Source organism: Planococcus citri, chromosome 5 (genome assembly GCF_950023065.1).
Source record: "Planococcus citri chromosome 5, ihPlaCitr1.1, whole genome shotgun sequence".
NCBI classification, from domain to species: Eukaryota; Metazoa; Arthropoda; class Insecta; order Hemiptera; family Pseudococcidae; genus Planococcus; species Planococcus citri.
This window is the reverse complement of record NC_088681.1, coordinates 62757540-62785482: the sequence shown is the minus strand read 5'-3', so window position 1 is coordinate 62785482 and position 27943 is coordinate 62757540. Positions and strand designations below refer to the sequence as shown.

Sequence of the window (27943 nt, the reverse complement as noted above, 5' to 3'; positions counted from 1 at the left end):
ATAAAAATCCGTAAAAAACACATTTTATAATAGATTAATTCACAAATGGCAACACTGCAGTAAGTTTTTTTCATTTTGAATTTTTGTATTAGTGAACTGGTCACACTGACGCAACCTGTAAACAAACTTGAAATACCGGTTTTTCCTTTGACTATATAATACTGGACTGCTAGCAGTGATGAACATGACGAGTCCAACATGTCCGTTCTATAAGGCTCTGTTCGCATCCTCTCTCACCGCACTTCAGTGGAATTCGCCCTAGTTGTTTACGCTCACTTGGGTGATTCCACTGAAGTGCGGTAAGAGAGGGTGCGAACAGAGCCTTATAAACCGGAATAACGTTATACATGTTGGCAACGCGACGTTATCAAATTCACGTGTAATTTAGGTAGGTGCTAGCAGTCCAGTATTATATAGTCAAAGGGTTTTTCGGTCGTTTACCTTGTTTAACGGACATTTTGGAATTTTGATGCGTCATATTTTGTGTTTTATCATCGAATTAGTCATCTTTTAATCATTTATTGGATATTTTCAAGTCTAAATGTGTGTTTTATTGTGTTATTCATCCATTATGCGTACGTAATGATACCTTAATGATTGCGAAATTCGAATTCGATTAAAGATGGAAGTGCGTGAATGCGTCGACTGTCGAGATACAATTAAGTATTATTTACTCATCGACTCGTTCGATATTAAAACTAAAATCGTACCAGACGAATGAATTATAAAACATGTAAACAAATATCAATCATCGAAGTGTTTGCTCAATCTAAACGTTCATATTGGTTCCTGATTGGTGCAGTTTACAACACTCAAAATGTGTTTCTTTCCATTCCATAATAATTATTCATGAATCGAAGTGAGTATCAGCTTGTTACGATATAATGTCGATGTTATTTAAATTTCGAGCTTCGTATCTCCGTCCAAATGAAATCAGTAACTTTGATTCAATTATGTTTGCTTCTTGGAAGCTGCAGATGTGCCTCGGTTTCGGTATCTACATCCACAACAACTCCAGTTTCAGCTCCAGCTACATCTGCATCTGTGGAAGATGAATTGGTACCTTTGGAGCTTCCTGCCGAATACGAAGATAAGATCAAGACCGTGTTACCGGAATTACTCGATAAATTGGGCGTACCATCGAGTTTAATCGCTAGTAATGGATTAGGTATATTGTCGTCTTCGTTATCGAATCTGTCGAATGGATTTGGGTATTTCAAATCTTGGTCAAACAACGAACAAGATTCAGGTTTGTTTTATTAGAAGTTAATTTCGTTCAAGTGTTCCAATAACGGTTTAAAACACACCAATCGTATATTTTTGCAGCCTGTAAATCGAAACTATTCGATGGCCGATTGAAAGTAACCAAATTCGGTATGGCAATGTGTAGGAAACAATGCCTAGACGCCAGCACCCTTCGAGTTAACTTTATACAAACCGCATTAGAAACCATTAACACCACCGATGGCAGCATAGAAGCAGATATCGAAGTAAACAGTCAAAGTAAAATGTACGAATGCGTATTCAACGGTCAACGATACGATTGCGTTTGCATGAAAAACGAAACGCTGAAAGTTACACCTACTTTGAAAGCATTAATATTTCAACTCTTCCAAGGCGGCGACAAACGTCGAGATTTGATTCCAGATCACAGTTTAGGAAAGATAGTAATGTTGATTTTATTATTCCTCGCCGAGAAGTCTATCGAAGTCGTAGCTGCTCCTGTATTGGTTCCTTTGAAGATGATATACCATCTGTACCAAATTGTCGAGTGGCTGACGTGAAAAGGCCCTACGTATAATAAAAATGCTAATGAATTGTGTACCATTTTCTACGATTCGTTGGCGCGTTACGTTACGTTACATTAAACCGTGTGTGCTGTGATTTTACTCACAAAATGTCTTGGTTGATTGCATTCAACTCGAACACAAGCTCCTTCGAGTGCTATTTTATTAGATCAGAGACGTGTGAAAGATGTGATTTTAATCTGACGTCTTATAAAAGTTATACTTTATTTAGGTTCTACGTGTATATCGTAGCGAAAGCTTCGTATATATATATCGCAGCTCCAAAGTTAGAGACGCGAGGCTATACACGACGAGTTGATTAAATACTTAAAATCGTGTTTGACAGTTTTTTAACAACGTTTGCAAATTTCCTCTTCGATCATGTTGCTGTATTTATCTGCGAACACGAACACGACTCGAACATGTACCAACGTCGACGTCGCGAACACGCGGTTATTGCACCGGAGTCGTTACCATGGGTACCATTCATCAAAATAAAAACACAAATGTGAATGTGACAGCAGAAAAACTATTCTCTTATCACAGTTGTTTTTTCGCATATTTAGATAACATTTCTGCTGATTAATCGACGTCCAAAATGTCGCCTATGTCTAATGGAATGATATCAGCGTCGTCGATCAACTCGCGTCCTAATCTTATGCCTAATTGCAAAGGTAAAGTTTTGTAGGATTCGTGAAAAAACGTGTATCTTTGTTACTTGTAAGTATGTTTAACTAACGTGTAGAACGTTTGTTTGTTCCGTATAGTTCTATCGAAAGCATCACCTGAACATCTGAATTGGATGATTCATGTAAAGTACATCAGGAAGGAATTCGACTTGTGTAAGAAATTAGCCGAAGACGAACTCAAAAGGAGCAACGGTTATAGCGAATATGCCAATTATATTCTGGTAATGAACTTAATTTACATAGCTAACGTGTGGTTTATTAAAGAGATCCACCCTCCGGTCTTTGGTTTAACCGCAGCGTGGAATTTTCCATCTTTATATTAGGTACTCGAGAATCGAGATGACGTGTAAGTTGCCTAATTCGATAAACGAAGGCGTTAATGGAGGTTCTTACGCGTTGTAGAATCAGCTACAGTTTACCTACGAGTGAAATCTTGTTGAAGATGGTGCGTTGAGCGAAATTATTTCAACGATGATTTTGACTGAGCAATGATGATTGCAGAATTTCAATCTCTGAATTATTTATAGTCGATCTAAGAATCACCGAACAGCGAACGTGTAAATGAATGTATTTTTTATACGAATATTTTTTTTTTGCAGGGTAAAATACATCAAGACAACGGTGAAATCCAATCGTCGTTGAAATACTTCAAAAAATGCGCCGTCATCAATCCACAAAACATCGAAAATCTCAAACAAACCGGACGCTGCTTGTAAGCAATCTCTCCTAATTTCCATAAAATTGATAAATTTGCATCTGAAACAACCAAATTCTCCGTATTATTTTTTGTAATTTGCAATACGTGCTACACCGAACTGCATTTTGATTGTAATACTCGTACCTACGACTACGAGTATTTTATTTTAATAAATTTGGTATGTATTTTCAGATTTCTCCTGGGTCGATATCAATTAGCTTTGGAGATGTTTTTTAAAGCGGAAAAGTTTTGCGAAATTCCAGATTGGAATATTTATCATCATTTAGGTAAAGTCGCTCAACCGAGATGGAAGACGTGTCATCTGCACGACGACGACGACGACGTTATGAATTTAAAAGCTCGATATCTTTTTGACCTTTTTTTCTCGACGTTTGAGATATGTTCTTCGTCGTCGTCGTCGTAGTCGTAGATGATTTTATGTTTAGATTTCGTTCCGAGAGAGTATTGAGCTATGTGAGAGAAAATGTTTCGTTTTTGTTTCAAATATGGTCAAATGGCTACCGGTGTGGGTAGTTTTGGTTTTATTTTTAGAGTTTAATTCCATCGACGAATGTTATCGTTATTGTATTGAAATGGGTATCTGCGGGAATTAATTTTTAAATTTGATTATTCAAAATGAGTTCAAAATTCAATAATTTATTGCTCTAGAAATCCTTCAAAATTACAAGTTTTTTTACAAGTGGGTCTAGAGAGGTAAAGTGGAGTTACGATTTGATGAATATATTTTTTCTGTCTAAAAAGTTCAATGTCTCGTAATTTAAAAATTTTAAAAAATGATCGTGAATAGTAAATACCTTTATTCTACTGATTAATTTTCAAAATTTATAATTTTGGTACCCCTGCCCTGGATTTTGATCAGTATTTTGCAAAATTCTTGATTAAAGGATTGTTCGATGCTGAGTTTGATTAGGTATTGGACATTGGTTTATTTTTTTGATCTGACCCCGTCAACTTCCTCCCCCCAAACATTTCCTATGCTATATGAATGGTGCTTTTCAAGAAGGTCCTATCGACCGATAGGACCTTTTTGAGGAGTTCATGAAATTTGAATCTCTGACGTTTTCTACACAAGATGGTGCAAACCGCAGCGCTCCATGTGGTGTTGTTCACAAACAGCAGCTAAGTATATGAAGTTGGCTAGGAAACGCAACTGGAAAATGCGCGCATTACCTTCTTCTCCGAAATGGTTGATCACAACTATACCAGAAGGCACTCTTGAGTAGTAATTTTCAACGCAGAATTCAAATTTTGAGTCAATTTTGCCCCTCGACCCCAAGGGGGGGGGGGGTGGTACCAAATGAAAATTTGGGGAAAATGTGAAAAAATCGAGTATAGTGTCGAAATCTTGATACTTTGGGTTAAAAACAACGATTTTTGAGTCAATTTACCTCGTAGCCCCCCAGGGGGGGTGGTATCAAATAAAAATGCGAAAAAATCGAGTATAGTGTCGAAATCTTGGTACATTTGGGCTGAAAACCCGATTTTCGAGCCAATTTTGTCCTTCGCACGCCAGGGAGGAAGGGGGTGGTACCAAATCGAAATTTGGGGAAAACAGTGAAAAAATCGAGTGCGCACTCACACATGCATGGCTAAAGTATGAGATGATACAGATTTTCGCAGGTTTCCGCAGGTAAATCGATCGCAGTTGTTTTACATACACTAAAATGCATAATTTTTCATATTCGTCGTTTTGGGGAATGCTGGCGGAAGAAACTTCTGCCCTACAGTATTGAAGATATTACATTAAAGTACTCAATTTTTTCACTTTTATCCTAAATTTTGATTAGGTACCACATCCCTTCCCCCGGAAGCCGAGGGACAAAATTGACTCGAAAATCGGGTTTTCAGCCCAAATGTACCAAGATTTCGACACTATACTCGATTTTTTCGCATTTTTATTTGGTTCCACCCCCCCTGGGGGGCTACGAGGGAAATTGACTCAAAAATTGTTGTTTTTAACCCAAAGTATCAAGATTTCGACACTATACTCGATTTTTTCACATTTTCCCCAAATTTTCATTTGGTACCACCCCCCTGGGGGGCTACGAGGGAAATTGACTCAAAAATCGTGGTTTGTAACTCAAAGTATCAAGATTTTGACACTATACTCGATTTTTTCACATTTTCCCCAAATTTTCATTTGGTACCACCCCCCCTGGGGGTCGAGGGGCAAAATTGACTCAAAATTTGAATTCTGCGTTGAAAATTACTTCTCAAGAGTGACTATTTCATGTTTTTGGTGGGTTTGAGAAGGAATAAAATCGATTTTTAGGTGAATAACCGCAAGAAGGTCCTGTCGTTTCAAGAAGGTCCTATCGAGGTCTCTTTTGTAAAGCGCTCCTATGGAAATGTTGGTGGTGGAAAAAAAATTACTACGCAGGAAATAAATAGTGGAAAGATGCTTCTATTCAACAAAAAAAACCGGAGCTCGCTATATCATTTTAAACCAAAATGGCAAAACACTGAAATATAAAAATGCGTTTTTCTCAAAACCAGTTTTTTGTCGATAGGACCTTCTTGAAAAGCACCATTCATGTGCCCTTCCAAAAAAGAAATCGGTATGTTGAAAAATTTAGAAAAAACACGTGGTACTTGACTTGTTGAGCTTCCGAGGTCACGATTTTTCAAATACATACAATCCCTCTGTGCCCCTTCAGCTCTCCCTCCCCCCATCATTTTGAAAAAATCGAAAATATATAAAAAAAATGATGTGACATTATCAATTTACATTAATTGGAAGGCGCTGAGTTCGAATAATTTGTTTTTTTCCACTAGATCACTTCAACACCCCTCTAGCCTCTTCAATTTCGATTCTTTTTTTGGATTCGACCCTTCAATGTCTACTTTTCAGCCTTGGACCTTCAAAATCTCTCTCTTTTTTTTTGTCAAAATCCACAAAAATACTCTCGTTTCTTGCTGATGTTTAGTTCTTTTACTTGAAAAATGCAATAAAAAAGTATCTCTTTTCGATAAAAACATTATATTTTTTCCAATAAATCCCAAAACCTTCTAATTTTTGCCAAAATTGTCAAATTTTTGCTTTTCGAAAAAATTCTTGCCATTGCTGAAAATTTTCTTTTTTTCAAAAGTTATCCGAAAGTCTCGCTTTTTATTGCCATAATTGTCAAAAAGTCATGTTTTTTGCTGAAATTAACAGCCTTGCTTTCTGCCAAAAATTGTTGAAAATTTTCGATTTTTTGAAAAATATTTTTGAAAAGTCTTACTTTTTTTCAAACATTGTCCGATTTTCTTGCTTCTTGTCAAATATTAGACTAAAAAATCTAGGCTTTTTGTTATCTATTCTTTTTTACCTGAAAACTGTCAAAAATTACCCAAAAAGTGTCGTTCTTTCACCTAAAAATGCTGATTTTTGCTAAAACTTGTACTTGCTGAAGATTTTTGTTTTGTTTTGTTTCGTTTTTCAAGAATTATCAGTACCTAGCTTCGCTTTTTTACCAAAAATTGCCAAAAAAAAGTTAAAAATTGTGAAAATATTCTAATTTAAAAAAAAATTGCTCCAAATTGTTGTTTCTTTTCGTTTTTTTTCAAAAATTGTCCAAGTCTCGCTTTTCTGCCAGAAATTGACAAAAAAGCCCTTCCTTTTGTTGAAATTGTCAGTCTCGCTTCATTTTTCCAAAAATTGGCTTTCTTACCAGAAATAACAAAAACTGTCACTTTGTTGCCAAAAATAGCCCAAAGTCTCGTTTTTTAACAAAAAGTTTCAAAATACGAGTAGTTCAAGTTTTTGAAATTAAAAACCAAAACATTTCAATTTATAATGTTCTGTGCTTTATTTGTGGGATTTTTATTAGGTAATTGAAATGTTTTGCACGCATTTTGTCACTTTTTTGGTTGCTTAGTTTTTGGTTCATTATTCGATCTTTTTTATTTACTTACTAAAATTACTTTTTTAAAATTCAGTTATGATTTTTTTTGAAAAAAAATCGGTTTCAACTTTTTTTTTGAATTAGGTTTTATGTAATTTTAAAAAAAAAATCAGTTTCAAGTACTTATTTTTGAAGCTTGCATCATCAGAGAACTAGGAGAAGTAACACAATGTTCTGTCTAATCTGGCCTCTGGAGGGGGGGGGGGCGGGTGTTGGAGGTGCTGGTAGAGGTAGGCTCTATTGCCTGGACGAAGGGGAAGTGCCATATGAATTCGTAGGGCCCCTCTAATACCCTCTCCAAATTTGGCTGTAGGTGAATAAGTATGGTGAATTTGCCCCCGAGAGCTTCAGGGTTGATATTTGCATGGAAGGTGGGTACCATTGAGCACCTTCCCTCAGGAAAGTTTCAGATCACCAGACTCCCCCCCCCCGTTTTTGAGAAACCTCCCCTTTTCTGAAATTACAATAAAAAAAAATTTCTCAGCCCCATGAAAACCAATTTTTTTAATTTTTTGGTATGTTGTAAACATCCATAAAAGGCATCCCCACAAAAATGTTGACCCCCTCCCCCCTATTTTCCCCTGAAAATGACGTTTTTTAGCTTTATTTACCTGTTTTAGCGATGATCATGATTCGGCACAAAAATGGGAATAGCATTTTTAAGTGTGTCTTTGACCCCTAAAAAACATATATTTTTTTCAAAAAAAATTTCTGGTGAGTCGTGGTCAAAAATTGAAAAAACTTACAGTGGGGGTAAAAATGGATTCTGGTGTAAATTATTGTTTTTGGTAAACGAGGTGTCGTTTCCAGATGAATCGAACCCCCCCGAACAGGAATATGACGTCCAATTTTATGATACCCTAATCCACACCCCTCCAGTGCCTCTGCCCCCACCTGAATTTTTACTGTATTAAAAGTTGAGCTATTTGCATAATATTGGTGTAGTTTTCAGATAAATCAAACATCCCGAACACGAATATGAAGCCCAATTTCATGCTACCCTCATCCACACCCCTCCGGTGCCTCTGCCCCCACCTGAATTTTTACTGTATTAAAAGTTGAGCTATTTTCATAATATTGGTGTAGTTTTCAGATGAATCAAACACCCCGAACTCGAATATGAAGTTCAATTTTATGCTACTTGAGGGGATATCTCTTACGGATGTTTGCAACATACCAAAAAATTAAAAAAATTGGTTCTCATGGTGCTGAGAAAATTTTTTTAAATTGTAATTTCAGAAAAGGGGAGGTTTCTCAAAAACTGGGAGGGGGGGTCTGGTGGTCTGAAACTTTCCTGAGGGAAGGTGCTCAATGGTGCCCACCTTCCATGCAAATATCAGCCCTGAAGCTCTCGGGAGCAAATTCACCATACGTACTTATCCACCTATAGCCAAAAAAATTGAAAAGTTGTAAAATAGGTCATGTAACTCATCGATTCCTTCTAATTCGAAGACGCTGAGTTCAAATATTGGACAATTTTTTCGATATGAGCCCTGACCCCTTCCCCCTCCACAACTTTCAAAATTCTCAAAAGATCACAAAATTTTAAATGGTTATGACGTGATGTGTCATTTGTTTGACTTTCGAGGGCTCTAAATTTGAATACTTGCTTATTTTTCGGATACGATCCCTCAGTGCTTCTCTAGCAACCTCCTTCCTTTTTTTTTTTTTTGCAAAAAATTACAAAATCATAAAAAAGTGGTGTAAGTAACATATTTATTCTAATTACCTAATTCAAAAGTGGCAAGTTTCAAATATCTATATATTTTTTTTTTGGTTGATGAAACCCTTTTTTCTCCTCTAGTTAGGTACTTCAATATTAAAAAAAAGTTTGAAAACCGCTGCTGAAAGTCTTGTGTAACATGTCTATTCTCACCAATTATAAGTCGTTTTTAAGTTCGAATATAATTTTTTTTTGTCAAAATTTGACCTTGCAAAACCTTAAATTTCTGATCAAAGTTCGCCATCGTTTTTAATATTCTTATAAACTTTGATGGATTGAATCGAAACGATGTTTTCGAATTCAATACACTGGCGGTGTGTTCAAAGCTTCGTTAAGAATTCTTGGAAGAACATCCCAAGCTACAAAAAAAAAACACTATTATATAAATCCGAGCAAATGGTACCCATCGTTTCACTTTTCGCGATTGGCAAAACGGCGAAGTTGGTTTATATAAATTGGAAAATGTAGTAAAATTGAAATTTTTCATCGGTTTGTATGTGCTTTAGAGACGACGAGCCACAACGCGGAGATTTTCTTTGTAAAACTAGTAAAACGCCGAGCCGAGCCAGTAAAAGATGAAAATTTCAAAACGAATCGTTTAATGTATTAGGCACGTCGAGCAATACACGACTGTGTGTTTTCGCAATACAGATTTACAGATTGCTTTTTGATAGCTTTTTACTAATGTAACTTTGCTATACATTTTCAAAAAAGCATCGCGAACGTTAGCCTATGTTTTTCCCCCTCTCTAGACCTACTTGAAGGGGGTGAGCTAGATTATCTGTAATGTTTTTCGCGTAAAATGGTATCACGAGTAGGGTATTTTTTTTCCAATGATTTTTTTTTTTTTACATAAGTCTGTATATATAGACAACTGTAGGGACTGGTAAAAGCTTGCTTTGTTTATTTTTTTCAAAACGAAACATATAGAAAATACGTACTACGTAGGTAGGTAGGTAGGTAGGTAAAGCTCAATAGACCTATACGGTATAACTTTAAGCTTCGTATCGATATAACAAGATGTTTTTTTAATACCCATTTGTCGTATTATTCGTTTTGTAGGAATTTGTTACGTGAAGCTTAAGAACGAAGATAAAGCTAAGGAGTATTTGAAAAGAGCTGTGCAATTGGGCAAAAATGAAAAATCGTTCCTCGAATTGGCTACTTTGTACGAGTCTCGATTAGATTACGTTAATGCTATCGACGTTTACAGTACCGCTTTGAAGTAAGTCGCTATCAATTTTATAAACATAGCTAAAGCTACACTACAGCCTACCAGAATTATGTGCGAATGTCGATGTTGCTGTCTTCGGCGAAAAAGAATCGTTTTTTTATATGTCATCGAATCTGATTTCGAATCTCTTGAGCCTGTTGAAAAAAAAATATCGCAATTTGGCGATTTTTTAAACTGATTGGAGATTTGCTCATTCTTTTTCTTTGTGTGCAAAATTTGCTGAATTTTCATCTGTGACGTAAGGGTTTTAAATTTGATGATAAATTTGAGAAAATTCTGCCTTTAGAAGGGATGAGAATTTAGTAATTTTTGGTTCCTGTGAAAAATACCTACATAGAAATAGTCCGGCATATGACAATAGGAGTAATTGCACCCCCCCCCCCGCCGATCCTCCGGGACAACATTTTTCTTAAAGGGGACATCCTAAGGAACACTTTAATGCAAAGTTGCCAAAAAAAAAGTTGGCCTTACTTACAAAATGGCGGCCATTTTGATTGACAGGTCAGCCGAAATCGCAGATTTTGCGTTATAACATAGGACTTACACAAACTTTTTCAAACTTTACAAAGGTAGATCGAAAGATCATGCAAAAATTTATCACCTGTCCAAATTTCAAGTGCTAAAGTGCGTTTTTCGATTTTTGGTGAATTTTTGAAAATCGAATTTAGGACAAAAATGAGGGAAAAAACCAAAATTTTACCAAATTGACCAAGAAAGCTGAAATTCTGGATATACCCTATTTTCGACATGCCAAATCGATTGGAAACGGTTTCAACCCGTTTTGAGCAGTTCTGGAGCCTCCAGCAGATTTTTGAAACTCGAAATTCCCACAAAATTCCATCAAATTGGAGTTGTAAAGCTGAAACTTATTCTAAAAACTAATTTCAATACGCTACGAAGTACTGCAGGTGAATTTCAAGTCGTTTTGGAGCCTCTAGGGACTTTTTGAAAATTCCTGAAGCCTCCAGCAGATTTTTGAAACTTTAAATTTTCACAAAATTTCATCAAATAGAGATGGAAAGCTGACATTTACTCTACACTCCAATTTTAACACCCTCTGAAAACGACTTCTGGTGGATTTCAAGTCATTTTAGAGCCTTCAACGACTTTTTTGAAAATTGCTGGAGCCTCCAGTAGATTTTTAAAACTTGAAATTTCCCCAAAATGTTATCAAACCAAGATGGAGAGTCGAAATTCGTTCTGCACACTAATTTCAATACGCTACGAAGTTGACTGCTGGTGAATTTCAAGTCTTTTTGGAGCCTCCAGCAACTTTTTGAAAGGTTGTATGACGTTTTTTTGGAAAATTGAAATTTCCTAAAAGTTGCTGGAAGCTTCAAAACCATTTGAAACCACCATGTAGTCTGCGAAGTAAATTTCAGCTTGCCAACTCCATTTGATAAATTAATGTTGGGGAAATTTCAAAGTTTCAAAAATCTACTGGAGGCTCCAGTAATTTTCAAAAAAGTCGCTGGAGGCCCTAAAATGACTTGAACCCACCTGAAGTCGTCTTCAGAGGGTATTAAAATTGGAGTGTGGAGTAAATTTCAGCTTTCCATCTCCATTTGATGAAATTTTGTGAAAATTTAAATTTCCAAAAATCTGCTAGAGGCTCCAGTAATTTTCAAAAAAAATCGCTGGAGGCCCTAAAATTACTTGAACCCACCTAAAGTCGTCTTCAGAGGGTGTTGAAATTGGAGTGTAGAGTAAATTTCAGCTTTCCATCTCCATTTGATGAAATTTTGTGAAAATTTAAAAGATTCAAAAATCTGATGGAGGTTTCAGGAATTTTCAAAAAGTCGCTGGAGCCTCCAAAACGACTTGAAATTCACCTGCAGTACTTCGTAGCGTATTGAAATTAGTTTTTAGAATGAATTTTAGCTTTACAACTCCAATTTGATGGAATTTTGTGGGAATTTCGAGTTTCAAAAATCTGCTGGAGGCTCCAGAACTGCTCAAAACGGGTTGAAACCGTTTCCAATCGATTTGGCATGTCGAAAATAGAGTATATGGGTAATTCTCAAAAAAAGGTAAAAATCGTGAAGGTACATGGCAAATTTCTCAAAGGTTTTAGCATGAATTTTTTTTTTTTTTTTGGTCCATTCAAGGATCATCCCCCACACATTTCACATATGGTATTGAAATTTTTAGCCCCTCCTTTCATTGGTGTACATTCGATTTTATACCCCAAATGTCCTTCGACTTGGCTGTCACACACCATGTTTTTGAAAATGAATGTTATAAAGTGTCATGAACTTCATTTTTTTGGGGAAAAATTGGCACGTTTTCATTATCATAGAACACGAAGGTCCAGTATTGTGCAAATTGCAATTGGAATAAGTCCATAGGAAGCTGACATTTCACATTTGAAAACTGTCACACACTTTTTGCGCAAATTTTAGAGCAATTTTCAATTATTTTTGGTAGCTTCCCAATCCAACATTTTTTTTCTGGTGAGTGGCTGCACTGGTTCACTGTCCTCATAAAAATGTTACCCCGCAATGTTATTCTCATAATCGACGCAATGGCTCGTTCTGATCGTACTTGTCTCTGAAAATATGATATTTCGCAAAATTGGTGTCCTTCGGCTTGCCTTTTTATTTACCCAGATGAACCCGCCAAAAACGATAATTGAGAAAGGGAAGTTATTCTACATGATAAGTACACATTTATTACGTATTAAAAATCGAATAATGTCCAGTAGGTAAGGCTAGAAACGAAAAAACGTTGAGATTGTCCTTCGGCTTGTCCAGCGCCCATTTGTCCTTCGACTTGGCCAAATTTCAGACAGCTGTACTTTTATCGCGCTAGTCGACATATTACACGATAAAACAAGCAAAATTTGACATTTTCTCCCTCCCCACACCTCACCTCCACCCCTACCAAAAAAATAAGTCCAGATTCGAACTTTGCGGCCTGAAAAACATAAATCGACATATTACACGATAATATAAGCAAAATTTGACATTTTCCCCCTCCCCACGCCTCACCCTCCACCTCTACACAAAAAATAACTCCAGATTCGAATTCTACGACCTCGAAAACATATCAATCGACATATTACACATCGATGAGGGTCGAATCCTAATTATCGCTGTTTTAGGGTGGCCGGGGTCCACAATGGGGGGGGGGATTGAATTGAGGCCAACACTAGAACAGGGATCTGGGACACCTATACAAATGATTCCCACTTGAAATTTTCCAAAAAAATGATTTTTATTTTTCAAAATTATGCACATCAAAATTGACCTTTTTTTTGAGAATTACCCATATCCCAAATTTCAGCTTTCTTGGTCAATTTGGTAAAATTTTGATTTTTTCCCTCATTTTTGGCCTAAATTCGATTTTCAAAAATTCACCAAAAATCGAAAAACGCACTTTAGCACTTGAAATTTGGCCAGGTGATAAATTCTTGCATGATCTTTCGATCTACTTTTGTAAAGTTTGAAAAAGTTTGTGTAAGTCCTATGTTATAACGCAAAATCTGCGATTTCGGCTGACCTGTCAATCAAAATGGCCACCATTTTGTAAGTAAGGCCAACTTTTTTTTTGGCAACTTTGCATTAAAATGTTCCTTAGGATGTCCCCTTTAAGAAAAATGTTGTCCCGGAGGATCGGCGGGGGGGGGGGGGTGCAATTACTCCTATTGTCATATGCCGGACTAAAATTCAATTATAATTATCTCTCGTGTGTTTTTTTTAGATCTCATATCGAATTAAAAATGTAAATGTCCCAACGTCGGTGAAAAAATTCGAGAGTAGGTATAATTCGAGTCGAGCGACGGTCACCTAGCTAATTTATTATCTAATCGAATTAGATTATTTGCTCACGCGGTGAAAGTAGGTACCTACGAGTATACCTATCTACTCGAGATTACCTTCAAAGCGACGTTGGAAAATTTAATTTTTGACGTGAAAAATTTTTTTCTAAAACGAAATTGGCCGGCGGAAAAATTTAATAAAAACAACGTGTGCGGTTATTTTTTACCGGACGACTTCGAATTTCCTTTACGAAAATATTTATTGACCGGTTCGAAGTGAAGTGCACGTAGAAAAAGGATACTTTTAAATAAATATTCGCCGGCTGACTCGACTAAGTAAACCCTCCAGCCGTTCTGCGAGAGACTCTGCAGCGTCTACCTATATACGCGTGAAAGTGAAATTTACGCCAAAATTCGAGATGACGTTTTTCACGCGCGGCGCGAATCGAGCTAAAATGTGCCCATGCCCACATCTCTTACTTATCATCGTCTAGATGTAGGTATTTTTATTCCGTTGTTATTCGAGAAGTTAAACGAAAAATAGAAAGAGAAAAAAAACCTATCTCGGAGAATTAATATTAAAGCTACCTATATCGTTACCCTTCTCCGCAGTTGCTCACCTACTGCCGCGTGTTGTTTTTCTTTCACTTGTCGCTCGTCGTCATCTTGTTGTTTGTTTACTTACGTCGTGATTTTTTTTTTTCTGATCTGAATTTCAGGTTGTTTCCAGCCAGTACCGAATTATCGGTGAACTTGGGATTGGTTTATATGAAAATCGAAGACTATAAAAAAGCGTTTAATCAGCTCGGATGCGCCATTGCCCACGATCCGACCAATGCCGATGCCCTGTTTACCTTCGCCGCTGAAATACAAGTTAGTGTGCCAAATGCCATATGGCAACGAGACAGCGACAGAGTAATATTATAATTGAAATTTGGTGTGAGCTTGGTATTTATGGTGTAACAGAATAGTATTTGACAATGAGTAGGTATCAGATTAGGGCGTTCGTGTGGTTAAAATAATTGCTCCTTGAAAGGACATTTATACGAGAGGCTTGAGTGAGATGATGAGTTGTTGGTGAGTTATTCGAGTCTTCCAGCTTAAATTCAAACAGGTACCTGGCTAGTTTCAAAAATAATAAATTTTGAAAGTTGAAATGACTTTTCTCATTTCTAAGTGAGGCAGGTATCTCAATTGACAGAACTTTTTCGAACCGAAGTACCTCGAAATACTCCAAAAAGCCAAATTTTTGATGTTGAATTTCATTTTTCGAATTTTGGCGAATTTTTGAAAATTCAAATGGTTCAATTTCCATTAAAAAAAAATCAAAATTTGATAAAATTGAGGCTGAAAACTGAAATTTGGTTTAAGCCCTTATTTTTGATTTAATGTATCTATTAGATGGATTGGGGTTTGAGCCCATTCTAGAAGCCTTCAGCAGAAAGGTCAAAGTGGAATTAAGTATCTTTTCAACACACGATACTCTTGAAATCTGTTGCAATGCTCTAAAAGGGCTCAAAGACACCACCAATTGATTCGAAAGGTCGAATAAATGAGGTAAAACCTTTCAGCTTTCTATCTCAATTTATCAAATTTTCAATTCTCCATGAAGAAAATTGAGCCTTTGAATTAAATTCTCCAAAAAAGCTATAATAGGTGGATAAGTATGGCGAATTTGCCCCCGAGAGCTTCAGGGTTGATATTTGCATGGAAGGTGGGTACCCTTGAGCACCTTCCGTCACGAAAGTTTCAGACCCCCAGACCCCCCCCCGTTTTTGAGAAATCCTCCCTTTTCTGAAATAACAATAAAAAAATTTTTCTCAGCCCCATGTGAACCGATTTTTTTCAATTTTTTGGTATGTTGTAAACATCCATAAGAGGTATCCCCAAAAAAATTTTCACCCCCCTCCCCCCCATATTTACCCTCAAAATGACGTTTTTTAGCTTTGTTAGTCCGTTTTAGCAATGATCATGATTCTGCACAAAAATGGGAATAGCATTTTTAAATGTGTTTTCGACCCCCAAAAAACATATATTTTTTTCAAAAAAAAATTGTTGATGGGTCGTGGTCAAAAATTGAAAAAACTAACAGAGGGGGTAAAAATGAATTCTGGTGTAAATTATTGTTTTTGGTAAACGAGGTGTCGTTTCCATATGAATCGAAGCCCCCGAACACGAATATGACGTCCAATTTAATGCTACCCTCAACCACACCCCTCCAGTGCCTCTGCCCCACCTCAATTTTTACTATTATATTAAAAATTGAGCTATATAATAATATTGGTGTCGTTCTCATATGAATCAAACACCCCGAACACGAATATGACGTCCAATTTTATGCTATCCTCAACCACACCCCTCCAGTGCCTCTGCCCTCACTTCAATTTATACTATTTTAAAAGTTTTGATATTTTCATAATGTTGGTGTCGTTTTCATATGAATCAAACCCTCCGAACACGAATATGACATCCAATTTTACGCTACCCTCGTTCACACCCCTACAGTGCCTCTGCCCCCACCTAAACAATAAATTTTTTAGCTAACTACGATCAATCCTCGACCAATAATTACTTCAAATCAAATCAATTACTATTAAAGGTATGTTTCGCGAAGGTTGAAAACTCAACGACATCGCAAGGGTCAAACTTTAACGATCTCGAGGAGCTGGCTGTAGCCTGGAAGGGAATGGATGCGGGTAGACCTAAATTGGAATTCATATTCATGTTAGGGTTGTTTGATTCATATGAAAATGACACCAATATTATTATATACTAGCTCAATTTTTAGTATAATAGTAAAAATTGAGGTGGGGGCAGAGGCACTGGAGGGGTGTGGTTGAGTGTAGTATTAAATTGGGGGGGTTTTTGATTCATATGAAAACGACACTAATATTATAAAAATAGCTCAACTTTTAGTATAGTAAAAATTTAGTTCGGGGCAGAGGCACTGGAGGGGTGTGGTTGAGGGTAGTATTAAATTGGACGTCATATTCGTGTTCGGGGTGTTTGATTCATATGAGAACGACACCAATATTATTATATAGCTCAATTTTTAATATAATAGTAAAAATTGAAGCGGGGGCAGAGGCACTGGAGGGGTGTGGTTGAGGGTAGCATTAAATTGGACGTCATATTCGTGTTCGGGGGGTTCGATTCATATGGAAACGACACCTCGTTTACCAAAAACAATAATTTACACCAGAATTCATTTTTTACCCCCTCTGTTAGTTTTTTCAATTTTTGACCACGACCCACCAAATTTTTTTTTTTGAAAAAAATATATGTTTTTTGTGGGTCGAAAACACATTTAAAAATGCTATTCCCATTTTTGCGCAGAATCATGATTATTGCTAAAACGGACGAACAAAGCTAAAAAACGTCATTTTGGGGGTAAATATGGGGGTAGGGGGGTGAAAATTTTTGTGGGGATACCTCTTATAGATGTTTACAACATACCAAAAAATTAAAAAAAATCGGTTCACATGGGGTTGAGAAAAAAATTTCTATTGTAATTTCATAAGGGGGGGGGGTCTCAAAAACGGGGGGGGGGTCTGGGGGTCTGAAACTTTCGTGACGGAAGGTGCTCAAGGGTACCCACCTTCTATGCAAATATCAACCCCAAAGCTCTCGGGGGCAAATTCGCCATACTTATCCACCTATAGCCTTTATATGTGAAATTCAACGCAGGGAATTTGGTTTGGTGGTATATTTTTGTAATACTCATTCGATTTTTATTTTGTTTGTTTGATTTGTCTGCTGATTAGGATCACATGCCTTTTATGGTTAGGGTGAGAGGGGGAGGGGAAAACGCAATGAAAATTTATATTCGAAATGCTCTTTGAAGAAGGTGGAAGAAGAAGTTGGCAATTTTATTGTTGTTACTTTTTATTATTTTTGAATTACTTTTTCATACTAACATTGAATACCTATCTCATTTTGGTTTTTGTTTTTTTGTTCATGTTCAGAGACACGGCGAATACGACGTGGCAATTCTCAAGTACAAAGTCGCTGCTCACCAGCTGCCGGAATGCGCCGAAATGTGGAATAACATCGGGATGTGTTTCTTCGGTAAAAGAAAATACGTAGCTGTGAGTATAAAATTTACCTACTTAAAGGCAGCCTCACTGGGGAAGAAGTTTACAGGGTGTTCTATTGGGTCGACCGTTGACGTTAATTTTCAAATTAGGATTTCATTGACCTTTCCAAGACCTCAATTTGAACTTTGATGTTTTGAGAACCGTTGATTGAGCTCCCCTGAGAGATTAATATTTTAATCCTCTGAGTATATTTTTCAAAATTTTGGGCCCCCAACACTCTCTGTATGGGCTCAGTTTTAATTTTGGGTGTTGGAAGTCGTCAAAAGATGAATCAGCGTTCCTTGAAACTTGGATTTTGACGTCCATTTATTTCATTTGTTCAAAATTTTGGTGTCCGACCCCTGCTCTCCGGTAAGGAGGGGCATGGTTTTGATTTTATCGTAGAATTAACGATTTCTCGGAATTAGAAAAGATTCTTTCTAGAAAGACTAATTTTGACACCCAGATGGTAGTTTTTTTTTTTAATTTTGAGCATCAGCTAGCTCTGATTGGTTGGCAGGATAAGGGGGTCAGCTTTGATTTCGAGGACAAACGATTATCAGAACACTGTAATCGGTGCTTCTAAAAATTCTACATTTTTACGCCCATGTAGAATTTCTCCAAATTCGGGAGTTTTTAAAACCGGAGTCAGCTCATTGGTAAACCTAAACCTCCCGATCAGAAGTTGATTAATGTAACCCAAAAATCGATTTATTTTCAATTTTCAATCCCATATTTCTGATGAATCACGTCCAATGAGAAATTCTTCAGCCCTGAAATGAAAGTACATAGGTAGGTAAAATTTCCGAATAAAAATCGATTAATCGAACCCTAAAATCGATTGAAATGCGATTTTCGATCTCGTACGATCGATCGTATTCAAAATTCGAAATCAATATTTTAGCCTTGGAAATTGCACTTTCTGAATAAAAATCGATCAATCGAATCCCAAAAATCAATTTATTTACGATTTTCGATCTCATACGATCAATCGTATTCAAAATTCGAAATCAGTATTAATTTTGCTTTTGGAAATAATTATGTCTTCCCGAATAATAATTGATTAATCGAACCCCTAAATCGATTTATTTGCGATTTTCGATCTCATACGATCGATCGTATTCAAAATTCGAAATCAGTATTAATTTTGCCTTTGGAAAATATAATTATGTCTTCTCGAATAATAATCGATTAATCGAACCCCAAAAATCGATTTATTTGCGATTTTCGATCTCATACGATCGATCGTATTCAAAATTCGAAATCGATATTTCAACCTTGAGAATTGGACTTTCCGAATAAAAATCGATTAATCGAACCCTAAAATCGATTGAAATGCGATTTTCGATCTCGTACGATCGATCGTATTCAAAATTCTAAATCAATATTATTTTTAGCCTTAAAATTAAAAATTAGACTTTCAGAATAAAAATCGATTAATCGAACCCCAATAAAATCGATTTATTTACGATTTTTAACCCCACATGATTAATAATGATCGAAATTGAACATAAATTTTTGTTTGAAAATTCGACTTCCCAGTCAAAAACCGATCACGAATGAAAATCGATTAATCGAATCCCAAAATTTGATCCTCTTGAGATTTTCGATCCCACAGAAATGATTGAAGAAAATAATGAAGATCACGTTCAAAATGAAAAACCAGTCTTTGCTTTCAGAAATGGATCTTCCGATCATAAATCGATCATGATGATCGAAAATCGATTTAATAAATCCTAAAAATGGTTTCATATCCGATTTTTGATCTCATATGATCGATCATGTCCAAAATGATCAATTATGACCAATATTTGCTTCTTTTTTTCTCAGTAAGTGATATTTTGAGAATCGATTTTTTTGGTTTTCGATTTCAATTTTGAGGTCGAGTGATCCTTCTTTCAAAGTCGGTCGCATTTTTTCGTTTTATCGAACCTTGAATTCGATTGGTTTCCAATTTTTGTTCTTATATGATCGATTATGTTCGAAATGATCGTGATCAAAGTTACTTTTTTTCTCTCAGAAAGCGATCTTGTGAGAGTGGTTTTTCCGAGTTTCGATCTCGATCATAAAAAGCGATCGCTCTTTCGGTTTCGTTTTTGTTCGATTTATCGAACTCTAAAAATAGATTTCTTTCCGATTTTTCCATCTTATAAATGATCAATCATGTTCGGATGAGCAAAATGAGGTACGTTTTTCGTATCTAAAAACGATCGTTTGAAAATCGATTTTTCGATTTTTTTAATTACGACCATAATAAATTATTCGTCTTTGTTTTCTTTTGGAAAAAATTGAACAAAATGACGTCTTTTTTCTAAAATTGTATCTTTTGAAAATTAATACCTATTTTTGATTTATCGATTTTTGATTTTCGATTTCGATCATAGAAAAAGTGATCGATCTTTTGAAAATGATGAATGATCTACTTCATAGCGCTCACCAAACGAATCGAATCAACCTTGACTTTTTGACTTCCTTGTTTGTATTTTTCAATATTCTGGGCGCCGACTTCCTCTCGTGATGAATTGGGAGGAGGGGGAAGAAAAGAGAGTGGGGGTTAATAACCTATGTAGATTTTGGTACTCGTATTTTATTTTTCAGAATTGTGGGCTCGAAGCCCTTTTCATCTTGGAAGCGAACAGTTTTTAGGATTAGAATTAAATTTTAATGTAGTTCGATATCCACAACATTTTTTTCAATGAGGAGAGTTTTTCTCACCCCCTCCCCCTCCCACCCTTCATCCCCTTTTTTGAAGATCAATTTATCGAAAACACTCGAAAAAATCAAAATGTGATAAAAGACTTACCGAAAAATAGAAATTGTAATTTCATGCTGGGAAGTGCTCAGAAAGTCGTAACCTATCCGATAAACGAGTGAATATTTATTTCAATTCTAGGAAATGTTCAAAAAAAAACTATACATTTTGAAATTCTTGCCAGATTTTTATCTTCAGAGATGTTCAAACAAACTGGAGATTGTTTCGAATTGAAAAAATAGCTTTCAATTTTATTTTTGTACATACATATTTATAAAAATCTAAGCTTTTTAATTTTCGTGTTCAATTTTGAGCTTTTAAAATTTTCATTATCGATTTTGAATGTCTTATTTTATTCTCTTCAAGACCCAACCAACAGATTCGCTTGAAGTTTATCCTATATATGTACATAGACTTGAGTATGAGATTTCAGAATGTAGCAGGTTGGCAAGAATTAACAAAATAATTACATATTAATGATTTAAATCACGTGGTGTTGATGGTGGCGTTAGGGGGGGGGGGAGGCGAGGTAGGATAAAAGTAGAATATTTTGCTAGATTTTTCGAAAGGAACTCGTTAGAAAAGATGTAGAGAAATTCGAGGACTCATCTATTCCCATTTAAGGTGAATTTGTTTCGTGAAATTGTCTTGTAAAATGTTTTCGTAATACATATTAACTTACTTTTTGTTTGCATTGAGCGAAAAATACTGAAACTTGATGATATTTTTATCCCACAGGCGATCACGTGTCTAAAGAGAGCTTATTACCTGAATCCTACTAATTGGCTGACGACTTATAATTTGGGTTTGCTGCATTTGAATACTCGACAACACGCTTCAGCCGCGATATTCTTGTCAACGACTGTGAAATTAAACTCTCATCATGGTCCTACGTACACCTTGCTCGCTCGTAAGTTTATAGTTTGCTCTTTTTTCCTTCGTTGCTTCGTGTCATTTACGTGTAGCATTGTTAAGCAAAATGTCGCTTACATTGAAATTTTGAACTGATCCGAGGCGATCTGATGTGATCAATCCGGTCAGATTTTGATCTAATCTAATCAGGTCTCCCCTAATATTGAATTCAATCAAGTCTGAACAGACTTGATCTGATCAGAATCAGATCAAGTTAGATCCCAGGAACGTATGGACCTGATCAGATCCAATAATTTTCTGGGGAGTTCGTCATACTTTTCCATTATTGAGAGTAGGTGAACGTTTATGTTGAAATAGTGAAAAAAAATTTTTAAATGACAAATTATTAAGAAAATGGTTAGAGCAGGCAAATAGCGGTTTTAAAAAGGAAAAAATTGGCACATAAATTTTTTCTTCGGGAATGTGTTTAGATGAACCCCCTGAACTACCAAAAAAAAACCGAACCTCCTAACCCTGGAGCTAATTTTTTTAGGGGGGCTAAAACCGGTTCCGATTTACGTTTTTTGCGATTTACTCCGAAAATATTAGGTTTACGAGAAAAACTACCATGACTAAAAATGTTCCCCTTCAAATTCTCAACAATTTGATACTTCGCTCGATACCCATACCTCAAGAGGAGTGTCTGAAAAAAGGGGTGGAAAGAGTAGGTGTTTGAAAAAAAGTCAGTCCAATAAATCGATCAAAGTTACCACTTAATATCATTCGTTTTCGCTCAAATTTTTTTTACAAAGTCTACTCACCCAACTATTAGTCACACCACCATTGATTGGTCTTCATCCCTCCCAAGGGGTTGGTGGGGGATGCTTGCTTTTTCAAGTAACACACAACTGAATCATATATTTGAAAAACGAATCTGGACAAGCAATATATCGAATGGTATATTATTGAGGTCGCTGAATACGAATACCAACTTATTTTCTGGGTCCAACTCCTCAAAGGCCCTCGGTGCCCCAAAAAGGGGGTAAAATTTTTGAAAAATCGTGAAAAGTCGTGTGATATATCGAATGGTATGTTTTCGAGGTCGCTGAGTACGAATATGAACTTATTTTTCGGGTCCAACCTCACAATGTCCCTCTGGGCCCGAACAAGGGGGCCAAAATTTCAAAAAATCATCAAAAAGTCGAGTGATATATCAAATGAAATGTTTTTGAGGTCGCCATACAGGCGCAAATATGAACTTATTTTTGGGTCCCACCCCACAATATCCCTCTGTGCCCAAAAAAGGGGCCAAATTTTGAAAAATCATGGAAAGTAGAGTTATATATCGAATTGTATGTTTTTGAGGTCGCTGAGTACGAATATGAACTTATTTTTCGGGTCCAACCTCACAATGTCCCTCTTCGCTCCAAAAAAGGGGCCAAATTTTGAAAAATCATGAAAAGTCGAGTGATAAGTATATGGAATGGTATGTTTTCAAGATCGCTGAACACATATTTTTAGAATCCAAAGCACAATGGTTCTCAGCCCCAAAGAAGTTAACGAAAAAACATGGTGTGATCTTTTTCTTTAAAGATTCACACCATTATTTTAGAAAAAATTCTGAAAATTCATCTCAAAAATACTGATTGGACTAACTTTCGGCGGGAGGAGGGGAGATGCAAGTAGAGCTACTCGCATTGCCAAGGTATTATTGGGATCGCTGTTCAAGAAGTTTGAACGCTCATTTTGCAAAGAAAACATTTTACATCTCAAGATTTTTCTTTAAAACGCTCACTCACCTACCTGCAGGTTTTGATTATTTTTCAATAGAAAATAAAATGGAACCAGGACTTTCACTGTGTTGTCGAATTTCATTGAAATAAAATGTATAATCATCCAACTAATTTCTATTTTTAAATTTTGTCTAGGTTCTTACGTGCCACTCGAATTGAATTTTTATGGGAAATTTAAATGAAATTAATCATTTATAATGTTTCTTTTTTTGCTGAAAAAACTCATAAATTGATAAAAAATTTCAAAATAGAACCCCGAAAACACACCATTTGATAAATTTCACTCGACTTTTCATGATTTTTCAAAAATTTTCCATTTTTTTGGGCACAGAGGGATATTGTGGGGTGGGACCCAAAAATAAGTTCATATTTGCGCCTGTATGGCGACCTCAAAAACATTTCATTTGATATATCACTCGACTTTTTGATGATTTTTTGAAATTTTGGCCCCCTTGTTCGGGCCCAGAGGGACATTGTGAGGTTGGACCCGAAAAATAAGTTCATATTCGTACTCAGCGACCTCGAAAACATACCATTCGATATATCACTCGACTTTTCACGATTTTTCAAAATTTTACCCCCTTTTTGGGGCACCGAGGCCGAGGGCCTTTGAGAAGTTGGACCCAGAAAATAAGTTGGTATTCGTATTCAGCGACCTCAATAATATACCATTCGATATATTGCATGTCCAGATTCGTTTTTCAAATATATGATTCAGTTGTGTGTTACTTGAAAAAGCAAGCATCCCCCACCAACCCCTTGGGAGGGATGAAGACCAATCAATGGTGGTGTGACTAATAGTTGGGTGAGTAGACTTTGTAAAAAAAATTTGAGCGAAAACGAATGATATTAAGTGGTAACTTTGATCGATTTATTGGACTGACTTTTTTTCAAACACCTACTCTTTCCACCCCTTTTTTCAGACACCCCTCTTGAGGTACGGGTATCGAGCGAAGTATCAAATTGTTGAGAATTTGAAGGGGAACATTTTTAGTCATGGTAGTTTTTCTCGTAAACCTAATATTTTCGGAGTAAATCGCAAAAAACGTAAATCGGAACCGGTTTTAGCCCCCCTAAAAAAATTAGCTCCAGGGTTAGGAGGTTCGGGTTTTTTTTGGTAGTTCAGGGGGTTCATCTAAACACATTCCCGAAGAAAAAATTTATGTGCCAATTTTTTCCTTTTCGCCCTCGCTTTTTTACGTTATTTTCCTGCTCTAGGTTGGAATTAATAAAAAAAATAATGTTAATATGATGAAAATCGTCAAAAATTATTTTTAAAAATTTATTAAAATCACGCAAATACATTTTTTTTTCAATTTCAACCTTTCGAAAAATTGATTTTTTGGACAGACTGTTGTTGATTGAATGATTGTTCATATCTACTTCGTAATTAAATTTGTAGAACCTTGTTACGAAAATTCAATTTTTTTAAATTCGTATCATCTGCTTTGAGTGGAACTTTTCATTTACTCATCGGTATCCTTAAAACCCTCTAGAGACCTCCTGTACGTATTCTAATGAGTCACTAGTGATGTACGTAAAATAAATTGCAGACTCGTGTACTCGAAGGCATTCGGTACACTACACTGTCATCGAATTAGCGTACATTATTATAATTTTATTACACGTGTAGTAATTTTCTCCATCTTTCAAGCAGCTTTTTTAAAAAAAAATGTCAGGCTATTTTCATTTCGAACTCGACGAATAATTTTTCCTTCTTTTTTTCTGTTCGCAGTTTCGCTGAAACACCTCGGAGACGTGTCGAATTGCAAACGATGTTTCGAAGAAGCGTTGAAACGAAACAAAGACGACATCGAAGCGTGCGTTAATTACGCTTTGTTTTTATTTTCGCTAAACGAGAAAACACAGGCTGTCAAACATCACTCGAATTTTCTACATTTACTCAACGTTTTACCCAACATCGATAAAGAGGTATCTATCTATGTATTATTGTGTAAAAACGCCAACGAAACGTACCGTTGGTACCTCTCACGTACAGCTGACACTTTTTATTCCTTTATTTTTTTTCCTTCCTCGGTTACTTACCCGTTGATCTTTTTTTTCTCTTTTTTTTTTGTTGTTTTTCTTCATAGCTCATTCATATGGGAAATACGCTCACCGAAGCGTTGAAAAATGACCAAATAGAAGACATTAAAGAGCCGGAGGAGCCGGAGCCGGAGCAGGAGCAGCAGAAGGAGAAAGAGAACTCGACGCCGCCGAACGAAGAAGCCTCCACGTCGACCAAAACCCCAGATAATCCTACGAACACAGCGACTGAAAATGAGTTTGACACTGATGAAGAGCTCGTGTAAAGAATGCTCCTTCGCAGCGGGTCATTTTTGCTACGTACGTCGTCGTACTCGACAAACATTTTGTTAGAGGTAGATGATGTTACGTACATATAAAACTCTACAATGAGCATATCTCTATGAGAATTCGTCGCAGCACCAAAATGCTCGCAACTACAACATCTTTTGAAATGGACATTTCTTTGATGCTTGTTCTCCGATGATGTTTTCCAGAACAGAGGCGAAAAAACCCCGAAAGCTTTTGGTCCACGATGAAGATAAAACGTTAGTTCGGATATTTCGACGGCGGCGTGCAAACTGGAAATGGCGTTGAACATTTACCTACACAGGTATGCTCGGTAAAGGCGGCGAGGTTCCCCCCCTCAACCCAATCATTCCGTCTCTTTTCATTTTTACTTCTTCTTAGGCAAAAAACCACGCGAAGAAACTTTTTTAATATTTCAGTCAGTTTTACCTACTCGTCGTCGTTCTGTACATATAATACGAGAAATGTAAAACTTTGGCTGACGAGTTTGCTTTGAAGAATTAATGGAAACAATTTTCAAAGCTTACTACACTATTACCTACGTACCTACCTACCTCTAAAGATGTTTATGTGATTTACTTTACTCTTCTTTTTGGCCTCTTTGCTCTCTTTCTGTCTTTGTTATCCTTTTCGGTTTGTTTCTTTCTATCTATTAAACCGGGGTACTTATTATTATTTTCTGTGTTCTTGTTCTCATCTATATAACGAAAAATAAATTGATTGTGAAAGTTGTTGATGGTTTTGTATCGGTAAATTCTTTGTGTTTGCGAATTTTTCACAGGCGAAGAACACGATGCGATGCCATGTTCCCGTCCCGAACAGAGAAGGTAATTTGAAAGCGTTTTCGTATCCTCATCTAACCCTTGTAATTTAAGCTCGCAAGCGACCGAAGCGCCGAGCCGATTCAGATGGTTGAGTTTATCAGCTTTAGTTCGAGGTTTTTTTGGGGAAAATCTGAGTGGTTTTTAGATGTACCCGGAGCGGCAGTAGTGAAATCGATGATTTGGAAAAGAAATTCTCGAGGTTGGTTTTCTATATTGAGTATTCGATGAGAACGGAAATGGTTTGAATTACGAAAGGGTTGCATGTTTTGTGCTTCGTGTTTTTGGGTTTGGTTCACTCTTGTAGTTTTAAAGGTTTTGAGAGGGAAAAAAATGCCTACTTCGTTGTTTTCATTTTTTTTCCACAGAGTATTTTTAGCCAGTTTTAAGAATGACTGAAATAAAGTGCAGGAATGAAATTCGATCACTTAAAAAGCGACATAGTCAAGTCACTATTTCACTTTCAAATCACTTTTTGTCACTATTTCGGCGAAAATGGCCAAAAATAGTGATTTGGTCACTTTTTTTTGAAGATTTGTCGTGTCAAAAAGAATAAGTGCAAAATTTTAGGAAATGATCAATATTTTTCATGAAAATCCTTTATGAATAATTATCACTTGAAAAAAAATTGAAAATCAATACTGTTCAACATTAAAAATGTAAGACTATGTGACCGGATAGATCCTATATTTTTTAAACTGTACAAAGGCAAAAATTTATCACCTGTCGGAATTTCAAGTGCTAAAGTGCCTTTTTCGATTTTTTGGTGAATTTTTGAAAATCAAATTTAGGCCAAAAATGAGGGAAAAAATCAAAATTTCGCCAAATTGACCAATAAAGCTGAAATTTGGAATATACCCTATTTTCGACACGCCAAATTGATTGGGAACTGTTTAAACCCGCTCTGAGCAGTTCTGGAGCCTCCAGCAGATTTTTGAAACTCGAAATTTTCCAAAATTTCATTAACTTAAATGGAAATGGAAAGCCGAAATTCATTCTGCGAACTAATTTCAGTACCATACGAAGTCGACTACAGGTAAATTTCGGCTTTCTAACTCCATCTGATGAAATTTTTTGGGAATTTCGTGTTTCAAAAATCTGCTGGAGGCTCCAGAACTGCTCAAAACGGGTTGAAACCGTTTTCAATCGATTTGGCGTGTCGAAAATAGAGTATTATCCTAAATTTCAGCTTTATTGGTCAATTTGGTAAAATTTTGATTTCTCCCTCATTTTTGGCCTAAATTCAATTTTCAAAAATTCACCAAAAATCTAAAAAAAAAAACACTTTAGCACTTGAAATTCTGACAGGTAAAATTTTTCAAAATGCCCACAATTTTCTAAGTAGGGCCACTTTTTTTTGAGGCCAAGGGTTAGAAATGTTCCTTAGGACTACCCCTTCAAGAAAAAATTTGTCCCGGAGGATTGACGGGGGATGCAATAGATCCTTATGTGGGCTCCCCGACTAACATAATATTACATTATATACTTTGCTCTCATTTCTTAAAATTTTGGTCACT

General features: G+C 36.2%; 1 protein-coding gene across 4 annotated transcripts; it reads left to right on the top strand.

Moving 5' to 3' along the window:
- Window positions 1-194: 194 nt before the first annotated feature.
- On the top strand, window positions 195-26336 carry BBS4 (Bardet-Biedl syndrome 4). 4 transcript variants are annotated; one of them, XM_065366450.1, is made up of 12 exons: window positions 195-859; window positions 978-1249; window positions 1327-2461; window positions 2555-2697; window positions 3076-3188; window positions 3366-3460; window positions 9867-10029; window positions 14518-14671; window positions 17764-17886; window positions 21365-21536; window positions 25007-25203; window positions 25365-26336. In XM_065366450.1, exons 3-12 carry the CDS (start codon window positions 2386-2388, stop codon window positions 25581-25583), a joined length of 1455 nt encoding a protein of 484 aa, XP_065222522.1. In that variant the 5' UTR covers window positions 195-859; window positions 978-1249; window positions 1327-2385; the 3' UTR covers window positions 25584-26336. The 4 variants fall into 4 exon arrangements, 3 of the variants coding, with proteins under 3 accessions (XP_065222522.1, XP_065222523.1, XP_065222520.1); XM_065366451.1 differs by having other exon boundaries at window positions 972-1249; XR_010559079.1 differs by lacking the exon at window positions 195-859 and having other exon boundaries at window positions 866-1249; window positions 25365-25652; window positions 25794-26336.
- The last annotated feature ends 1607 nt before the right edge of the window (window positions 26337-27943 follow it).

What these genes read in the sequence shown, in the direction of transcription:
- BBS4 (XM_065366450.1), top strand. Translation starts at nt 2,386, where the DNA reads ATGTCGCCTATGTCTAATGGAATGATATCAGCGTCGTCGATCAACTCG. An exon ending in CCTTCGCCGCTGAAATACAA is followed by an intron (nt 14,672 to 17,763) that starts GTTAGTGTGCCA and finishes GTTCATGTTCAG; the next exon opens with AGACACGGCGAATACGACGT. An exon ending in TACCCAACATCGATAAAGAG is followed by an intron (nt 25,204 to 25,364) that starts GTATCTATCTAT and finishes TTTTCTTCATAG; the next exon opens with CTCATTCATATGGGAAATAC.